The sequence below is a fragment of the Salpingoeca rosetta genome (genome assembly GCF_000188695.1).
Source record: "Salpingoeca rosetta unplaced genomic scaffold supercont1.29, whole genome shotgun sequence".
Taxonomy (NCBI): domain Eukaryota; class Choanoflagellata; order Craspedida; family Salpingoecidae; genus Salpingoeca; species Salpingoeca rosetta.
The window spans coordinates 590,938-600,449 of NW_004754905.1; the positions used below are offsets into that span (position 1 = coordinate 590,938).

Below are 9,512 nucleotides of genomic sequence, written 5' to 3' on the forward strand. Positions count from 1 at the left end.
TGTTGCTTGATCGCACATGTCGCTTGTCCGTCACTGTCGTTGGTGTCGTAGTTATCGATGTCAACCGTTGCTGGTGCTGCTGCCGTGTGCGTGAATTGCGTGTGTGTTCGTGTGGATGTCGTGGTTCGGCTGCAGTGCTAGTACTGCGTCTGTGGGTGCGTGTGCTGCTGTTGTTTGCTGCCGAGGTTGATGACCTTCATCTCACTGATGATGCCACTGTTGTCGGTGCGATTGTTGCCATGACTATCACTGTGCTGCTTTGTGTCACTCCGCGTCTTTCCATTCAGCCAGTGGTGATTGTTGCAGGTGATTTGCTGCTTGTACATGTGTCATCGTGTCCGCATCTTCCAATGGACAACAATGTGTCAGAACACGTGCATTCAGGGGAGGCGGGGTGAGACGATGCAGAGAAGCGTGGCACAACGCAACAGTGCACACACACACACACACACAAACACACACACACACACACACACACACACACACACACACACACACACAAAGTTATGTGTAGGACTCAACCTCACCTGTTGAAATTGGAAAAGCGCTGAACAGCAGCAGGCACATTTCGCAATTGGAAAAGCGCTGAACAGCAGCAAGCACACATCGCTGTCCTCCTCGCCCACAACAACCATCCACACCACACACCGCCACCATGTAGGACGTGGCACAAGCGCTGCTTACAGGGCTTTTCAGCCACCCTCAATCAGAAGTCCTGCCACACACGTAAGGAGCAGTGGACAGCGTGGCTTGGGTGCTGGTGTGGCGTGCGCGTGTGAATGCTGCCTGCGGTTCACGATTGCAAGCGTTATGGCATCTCTTGGCTGTAGTGGGCGGGGCTGTTGGTCTCATCATCTCACCACCTGTCTCGCCCTCCACAACTCACACTGCTGCTGCTGTTGCTGTTGCTGCTGTTGCTGCTGCTGTCACATTCAGCTTGCACCACCACCTTCATCTCCATCACCCATCAGACACGAGTGCCAACAAGATCACGACGGCCACCAAGAAGTCGACGACGATGATGATGAAGGTGAAGGCGCCAGCGACGAAGAACGAGGCAGCGGCTCTGCTCCGGGCTGTTGCAGTAGAAAGGTGTTCGTCACACCACCAGCATCCCCATCATCGTCGTCATCAGCGTCACCAGCACCACGCCATCATGACAATGGTGATGATGGTGATGGTGGTGGTGGTGGTGGAAGGCATCCAGACAGCCGTCCAATACAGCGAAGCCATGACTGCCACCATTGGGCAGTAAGCACTCGCATCACTTCAAGCAAGCACGTCGCTGCCATCTTCGTCTTCGCTCTGGTGAGGTAACAAACAAACAAACAAACAAACAAACAGCATGCATGCACGCATGACGATGATGATGGTGATGATGGTGGGTGTTGTCAGGGAATGGCATGAGCAACAGGGGAAGGGAGTAGCGGTAATGAATGCTTTGATAGCAAAGCAGTGACTGGACGCGACAACACATACACACACGCACGCTGGTGTCAGCCACGCACACACACACACACACACATTCACACATGCATTCACACGTGTGTGCATACTCACGTCTCTCGCCTGCATGTGTGGTGCCATGATACGTGGTCTTCCCTGGTCGTCACCATCATCGCCATCATCAACCGCAACACCCATGACGCCGTATCAGCAAACTGTCACCATCTCATCTCTTCGCAATGACCGCAACACTGGCTGGGGCGGTGCTGGGACAGATGTTTGCTCTGCCATCACCACCATCACCACCACCATCATCACCATCACCAGCAGCATCAGTGAAGATAGACGGTGATGATGGTGATGGCGACCGCGCTCGTGTTGAGGTGGAGATGCAGCGGGTCATGCACTTCCAATGACGCAACCCAAAGCCACCGCCCCAATGGCAGTGACCGCCACCACCACCACTATCACCGCATGTGTAAACCATCAACGCGTGTGCTGTCATCGTCACAACACTGCAGCCATGAAAGCATCGATTCAAAGCACTCATGGCTCCACCCCTGTCCTCTTCCTAACAACTATCAGCCACACACACGCGCGCTGCTGCTGTTGTTGCTGTTGCTGCTGCTGCTGTCGTGAAAATACCTCTGCTCTCACACACATGTGCGCGTGTGCATGTCCTTGTCACCGGCCTAACCGCCACTGTGTCCCTGCGGTCACCACAATCGCGCTTGAGCATGTGTTGCTGCTGTCATGGTTGTTATGGTTCATGTCGCGAGCACTCGACTCCATCTTCGTCTCTTGCTGCTGCTGTTGGTGTATGTGGCGCTGTGTGCTGCCACGTGCGTTGCTGTCGTGGTTGAGTCATCAACACATCCACACGTTCGTGCTGTGGTCGCAGTGCCCGCTCCTGCTTCAACACACACACACGAACACACGCGCGAGAGAGTGTGAGTGAACATTGGCACATAGCCGGTGCACACACGTGTGAGCGGTTGAGAGAAAGCAAGTGCTGATTGCATGTGTGACTGTGTGTGTGTGTGTGTGTGTGTGTGTGTGTGTGTGTGCGTGTGTGACGGTGTGTGCATGTGTGCGTTGGTGTGTGTGACGGTGTACAAGTGCTCGAACCTTGCAACGGTGGCTCAAAGGATGAGGCTGTGGGTAAGTAAGCAGGTGGGTGCGTGTGGGTGCGTGTTTGTGCTCGCGTGTGCGAGCGTATGCCGGGGTTATTCACATTCCTATTTCCGATTCGATGCCAAAATCAAACAAGCAAACGAGTTTGAGCACATCAAAATCGCTGACGTTGCGCTACATGAAGGAATTTCACTGCCGTCATGTGTCGCAAACAGATGACGTGAACCCACCGACACACGAGAGCAGCGTGGACATTTGTGTGCGTTTCTGAAGAATGTGGATAAGCAATGGCATGGTGCTGCTGTCCTCACCTCGTCGTTGCTGGTGGTGGTGGATGTGGTCTGGTCACGTCGGTCATGTCATGGGTGCTCTTGATGTCCTGTCGTGGATCTTGAGTTTGAGGCGGAAACGATCGTAAGATCGCACGAGCACCCTTCCAGCCTTCCACCTCAGATGGGCCAAACACGCCTCACTCACGCCACGCTAGCGTACTGCTGCTGCTGCCATGGCTCCACGCTCAGCTCTCGTGCTGCCTCCCTGGTGCGCACAATCCGGCTATTCCACCATTATCCCTCGTCCACTGCTGCGGTTGTGGGATGAGGCTGTGGAGTGGCACCCGGTAGTAGTAGCGGCTGGCGGTGGAGGTGCGGCTGATGATGGCAGCGATTTGAAGATTGACGCCGTCCACGCGCGCGCACACACACACACACACAGCACGACGACAAGGCATGCTGTACGGCAATCGAATGTTGGTGAAAGGGGGAGAGGGCCGTGAGCAGGCGCATTGATGGTGTGAGCATATATGTGTGTACGTGTGTGTTGGTGAAAGCTTCAAGTTCAAATACCCGCTATCAACCACAGAAGCGCCCCAAGAAAGACACAACACAAACTATCAATCAACCAGCTTGTCATTGCAACACGTGAACGTTGCCACATCGCCAGCGTCCACCACCAATAACAGCACGACTCACCTGGCATACACTGTGTAGGAAGGCGTGGTGGCCGTCTGCAGTGCACAAGACACCAACCAGCGTGATGACCGCGGTGACGACTTGATGGGGGAGGATCAATGCTGCATTTTCGTCATTTCCCGGTCAGCGCAACATTAACGCATGACAGCGATTGCCAGTTGGCTGGAGGCGCTGTTTTGGGAGTGGATTGAGCCGGCATCATCACCTTCATCACCCTGACGATCGAACAAGCAAGTGTGTGAGGCCATGCACATGCGTGCGTGTGTGTCTGTGTGTGTGTGTGTGTTTGTGTTTGTGTGTGCATCTGTACGTGCGTGCGTACTATACTGGCTTTCTGTTTGGGTCAAGAGGAACAGAGAGAACACATGCATGATGGCACATTCACACACACACACACAAGACACTGACGAGTGGTTTCAGCGAGGTTGGAGGTCGCACCAATGACAAGAGGCCATGTCAGCCTGTGGCAGCCTCTGCACGCGCTCTGTGTGGCAGTACAGACGCTAATACAACAGCAACACTGAAACAACCACGGGCATCGCAGTTGCAGAGGCAAGGGTGAGGCTAAATTGCCACAGCACCATGTCCCGTCAACAAACATGCTTGCAAGCATGCAAGCAAGCATAGCATCGTGTCGCCTGTTCATGCTGCATGGCTTTTGATTGGGGTATTCTCACGAAAACACCCATGCCGCCAACGGCTATCAGTTCACACATCAAGCGCATCCACCGCCCAATCAGGGCTTCACGAGGGCCGCACCACACACGCACAACACACCCACACGCACACACGCACACACAAAACCACGCGCGCTCAGTCAAGCTTACCTGGAGAAGGCAAGCCTGGTTGGTTGGTTGCTGCATTCCTGCTCAATAGCCCGTGGTCTACTCTCAGCGACCGATTACACACGCACAATTCAAGACGGTGAGGCAGTGCACAGCACACGCTGCAAGCCGCTGCAGATGAATTGTGGATACGTGAGGCAGTGTGTGAGGAGCGGGATTCAGACGGCACAGAGCAAAGGGTTGGAAGCAGAACCCCCCTTGCATCATCAACGTCAAACTGCGTGTACCAAAGACAAAACCAAAAACAAGCGCTTGCTTGCCTGCATGGAGGCACATGTGAAGGCGGGGCAGGACAACAACACAGCACAAGACACGCACACATCCTGTGTGCATATCGAGCCGTGCAAGCAGGCAACCCGCAAACCCACAAAGAACTCACCCCTATTTCTTCTTGGTGCTTGAAGATGTCGTCATCTCTGCCGTGTGCCCATGCTGCCCTGCCATGCAACTGTCATCGTGTATGTTGCAGGGGGGGGAGAAGCTAGATGAGATGTGAGGTCAACAGCAACCAGAGCTCATCATTGTCGTGGATGGATGATGTAAACACGGCTGACATGCACATGCATGAACGCACACACACACACACACACCTGAAGCGAAGCAGTGGTGAGCAGAGAGCGCATGACCATACGTGCAAGTGCGATGATGCGCAGTGAGCACACGACCGTTGCTACTCTTCAACTTGCGACCACCAGTATACTTGAGATCATCACTCATGAGCAGCACTCACACTCGCTCTCTTCTCCACGGTTTCAGGATGTGTTCTCCTCTTCACTTCTGCTCATTCCAGTGCGCTTGCTGTGTGCTGAGGCCATCATAGTGTTGCCTTCCTCGTTCCCCATCTCTCCACACAAACACACACAAGCACGCACATGCGCACCAATCAACTACTACAGCACTGCTTTGCTTTTTGTGCGTGTGCTTCACAAGCTAGAGAAGAATGGGGAAGTTGGACTGAATTCAGTCCACACACACTCGCCTCCTCTTCCTTTCACCCTGCTCAAAAGTCGAGAACGTTGGCACTTCAGCAAGGCAGCTGCAGCTTCCTTCTGTTTGTTGAAGCCGAGCGAGCGAACAAGAAGCAAGCTGTGTCTCATGTCACTCAATACTTGCACTTTGTCTTGTCAGCTGTGTTTTTGTGCGAGCCGCTATGTAGGTGTGTAGTTGCGTTGCCTACACAAAGTAGGGGCAAACAAGCCAGCTGGCCTCTTGTCTTCTTGTGCACTTGCCGTCTGCATCACATCACTTCTTCTCTTCCGCAGTGCCTTTGCCTTCGGTCCATCCAGTTCTCTTCCAACAGCTACAACAAGAAAGTAGCACGTCAGCCCGTTCCGCCCCCTGCACTGCCCCTACCCCTCCCTCTGTTTCGTTTCGCTGCTAGCAGCTTCCTTTGATCTGTTGCCCATGTACCCCTTTCCTGGCCCCTCTCGCACAAAGGGGAGCAAGTGCGCTCTGCAGGTAACAGCACAATGCGTGACCACTCAAGCATTCATCTACTTCCATCACACAGCAAGATCACCTCCAAGCTGAAGGTAGCAGCGACTTTGGTGCACAGGCATCATCTCCACTGCGTGCGTGCAGCACAGCAGTCCTAATCAATCAGGATGCCCTGTTTTCGCAAACTGGCGCCAGTTTGTTGCTGGCGCCAGAAATGAACGCTTTCTGTCATTTCGACGATAAGAGAAGGATTTGCTCCGCAAAGGGTAATGTCGTCAGTCGGACATGCGTGCGTTTGCTTTCTCTCTCACCACACATAAACACACAATCAATTGCCTTGACAAGACAACAGGTCCGCGCGCAGACTCAGCGTCCACTGCTCTTATTCATCGAAGCACACCGCCTTCGACACGACCACAGCCATGCTGCGGAGATGTGACCAACAACAGCACGACATCGACAGCGACGCGGGGAGGGCAACGCACATGGATGAGGCAGTACAGGCAAGGAAATGGAATAATGACACTCAAGCAACACCAGCAGCATCAACACAAGCTGTCGACAATCAGCCTCCATCACAACAATAACAGCAGTCGACACAGCCGTCTTCGTTGTCACCGTTTCCATCACGCTCGACACGTACAGCTCAGCTCGGGCGCACAATTCAGCCACAGCCATGGTCACCAGCCGCTCCAGGTGCAGCAGTGTGTGCGCCAGCCACAACCACAGCCTCGACGTGCATGGATCCTGTCCCCTTCGTGCCATCGACAACAAGCACCAAGCCACAGCCCCCAAGGTCAAGTGCATCCTCGAAGCAGCTACATCTGTTGGCAGCATTCCTGGCAGCAGCAGCACCATCTCAGCAACAACAGCAACAACACCCACCAATGCAGTTGCATCAGAACCAAGCACTTCCCACCCCAACCGCTTCAGCAGCTACAGCGACGACAATGAGCGTGCATGCACTTGCACACCAACCAACCCATGTGCGCTTCTCTCCACCGCCACAGAACAGCACTGTGTACCGCGACCGTCCTGTCGATACCAACCATGCACGTTGGCTCGCAAAAGACGCCTCGACAACAGCAGCTACGACAGCAGCTACTGAGTGAAACACAGCAAGTGTCGACAAACCAGCACAAGCAAGGCCTGCCCGTTTGTCGACCGGCAGTGATAGCAGCAGAGAAGATTGCAGTTGGCTGAGACCATGACACCAGGCGAGCCGGCGGAGCACCGCCATGAATTCCACCACCACCACAACGGCCGCGAAGTGGAAGACGATGCTGTGGTCGCTCCATCATCACCGCACTGTCGTGGACTGATGCCCAGTACTCGCGACCTGCATGAGCAGGACACAGACAAGAAGCCGAGCCCCGCGCATGCAACTGCTCAACTTACACACGCATCACAGCAGCAGCAACATCAATGGCTGCAGCAGCAACAACAGCATGAACCAGTACAACAGCAGCAGGAGGATGAGATGCAGAAGGGTGGTGGTAGAGGCGGCAGGCTGCGTGGCTCAAACACCCCCTCGTTGGTGTTCCCTCCAAACTGCACACGCAAGGAAGCTGTCCCAAGCAAGGCCAGGAAGCAACCACGTGTCAGCAGACCCGCAAAGTCAAACAAGCCAACCGCAATTCGCAGGGAGGACCCAGCCATACGCCAGCTGATCCTCAAATGCCGAGAACGAGAACGCCAGAAGCAGCAGCAACAGGAACCACAACGGGCTCAACAGCAACGCGCAGGCAAGCACCGGGCAACGCGTGAGGCAACGGTGAATCGCCAACAACACCCTGCAAAGAGAAAGCAGCAAGTCGGCAAGGCAAGGACGAGGTTGTGTCCGGCGTTGCTCCAGGAAACAAGGATCCATTCGACAACAAGCGCTCAGGAGTAGCAGCAACAATTGCAGCAGCACGAAAAGAAGAGTAACATGCAGCAGCAGGAAGCAGCGGCAGCGGCAGCAGCCTTGTGGCGAAAGTGGCGGTGATGGTGATGGCAGCCATTTGGATACTGCGGGTGTGTGTGGGGTGCTATACGAGGCGCAATCATTCGAGATCACACCACAGACGACGATGAAGCTAATTGTGTGGTGACGATGATGATGGTTGATGAGAGTCCGAGAGCGTCACGGTCGCTGTGGTGAGGAGAGTCAGACGTGTGATGACTTGTGGGATGGACGCGCTTCAGTCTTGCCCTCGTGTGCCCATGTTCGTGCGCACCAGAATTGGGCATTGTCAGATGTTTGTTCAAGAGTTCAAGTGACAGTGCGGTGACAGCAATATGTCACACAACGAGTAAAGGCACGCGGAATTCACAACAGTGGTGAACCACATCACGTTGCATATTGTGTTGTCCTCAGAGCTACACGACATGCTCCTATTTCAACTCCGTCTCTGCTTGTATGCTGTGATACCCATTGCTTGGGAACTGTTTCCACATTCACCGTCTCCCAATACACAACCGCTCATCTCAAGCCCTTCTGCTTCCATCACACGAGTTCAGAGTACCGTGCCCTCACAACCGCTCATCTCAAGCCCTTCTGCTCCCATCCCACGAGTTCAGAGTACCGTGCCCTCAAAACCGATTCACAGTGCATACCATTTTACCACAGGTCATGCGCAGCGGAGGGTCGTACTCAACGACAAAGGATGCAAGAGGAAAGCAGGAACAGCGGTACCAACAAGGCGCCGCGCTCACACGCACGCTCACAGGGTTTGGGGTGTCGTGGCAGCCAGCCGCCAAGATAATGGGCACGCAGCATGAGGAAACAAGGAGCAAGCACCGATAGCGACAGCGCAATGGCAAGGAGGGTGGCGGTGGTGGTGGTGATCAGAACAAACATGAACAGCCGTCCAAATGACCCATACATGCCACATTGCTGCAGGTTACCGTGTCACTCCTCCACCACTGGCGGCTGGTTCACATGCACGCCGCTGCTTGTGACGTCAATCTCGCGACCGCACATGGCGCAGACACGGCGAGGGGGCGGCATGGCAAGGGTAAGCAGTTGCCTGTGGCCGGGGAAGGGGAAGACAGGTGGAGAAGGTATGCATGTGTGAGAGTGAATGAGTGTGTGCGTGTGTGTGCATTTATGTGTGTGCGTGTGCTTATGTCACCACTGTGTGTGTATGTGCGTGGTAACACTGACAACAACAGAATTGCAGTATCGCATGATGTGACCACGCCTTCACAACGTCATCACATCGTGCAATGGTGTCGATTCAGCTCGCAAGCATGGGGCCAAGGTGTGTGAGTGCACACACACGTACATACACACATACATACACACACATGTGTCAATCCCTTGATGGATACTCACAAGGCAGGTGTCGGCGATGGCTTCAAAGGTGGTGATCTTCGCTCTGTGTTTTTGTGTGCGTGTGCGCGTGTGCAGAAACTTGGTGAGCTCAGCAGTGGGGATGACGACAGTTGCGCAAGACACGAGCTCTGCTCGTGCCAAGGGACAGCAAGATGTTACCAGACAGCATGAATGCTTGAGCACGCCATGAAGTGAAAATAATTGTTGGGTGGATTCGAGGTTAAATTACTGTTGTCAAAACCAACGCTCACATCATCAACAGCGCAACGACACAAAGCAACGCCAGAACACACACACACACACACACACACACACACACACACACACACACTCTCTCTCTCTCTCTCTCTCTCTCTCTCA

At 54.2% G+C, this 9,512-nt stretch overlaps 3 protein-coding genes across 3 annotated transcripts; 2 read left to right on the plus strand and 1 right to left on the minus strand.

Annotated features, from left to right (window-relative positions):
- Positions 1-1,242: 1,242 nt before the first annotated feature.
- On the minus strand, positions 1,243-3,314 carry PTSG_12849 (uncharacterized protein). Its single transcript, XM_004989418.1, has 4 exons — positions 2,892-3,314; positions 2,575-2,684; positions 1,561-2,356; positions 1,243-1,305 (listed from the first exon to the last, which is right to left on the minus strand). Exon 3 carries the CDS (start codon positions 1,994-1,996, stop codon positions 1,673-1,675), a length of 324 nt encoding a protein of 107 aa, XP_004989475.1. The 5' UTR covers positions 1,997-2,356; positions 2,575-2,684; positions 2,892-3,314; the 3' UTR covers positions 1,243-1,305; positions 1,561-1,672.
- On the plus strand, positions 3,086-6,945 carry PTSG_09222 (uncharacterized protein; the record flags this gene model as incomplete). Its single annotated transcript, XM_004989419.1, has 6 exons — positions 3,086-3,262; positions 3,570-3,673; positions 5,907-5,928; positions 6,229-6,268; positions 6,424-6,725; positions 6,844-6,945. The coding sequence occupies 6 exons, from the start codon at positions 3,086-3,088 to the stop codon at positions 6,943-6,945; spliced, it is 747 nt and encodes a 248-aa protein (XP_004989476.1).
- A 95-nt stretch (positions 6,946-7,040) lies between these two features.
- On the plus strand, positions 7,041-9,323 carry PTSG_09223 (uncharacterized protein; the record flags this gene model as incomplete). Its single annotated transcript, XM_004989420.1, has 4 exons — positions 7,041-7,646; positions 8,445-8,545; positions 8,718-8,832; positions 9,228-9,323. The coding sequence occupies 4 exons, from the start codon at positions 7,041-7,043 to the stop codon at positions 9,321-9,323; spliced, it is 918 nt and encodes a 305-aa protein (XP_004989477.1).
- Positions 9,324-9,512: the final 189 nt, after the last annotated feature.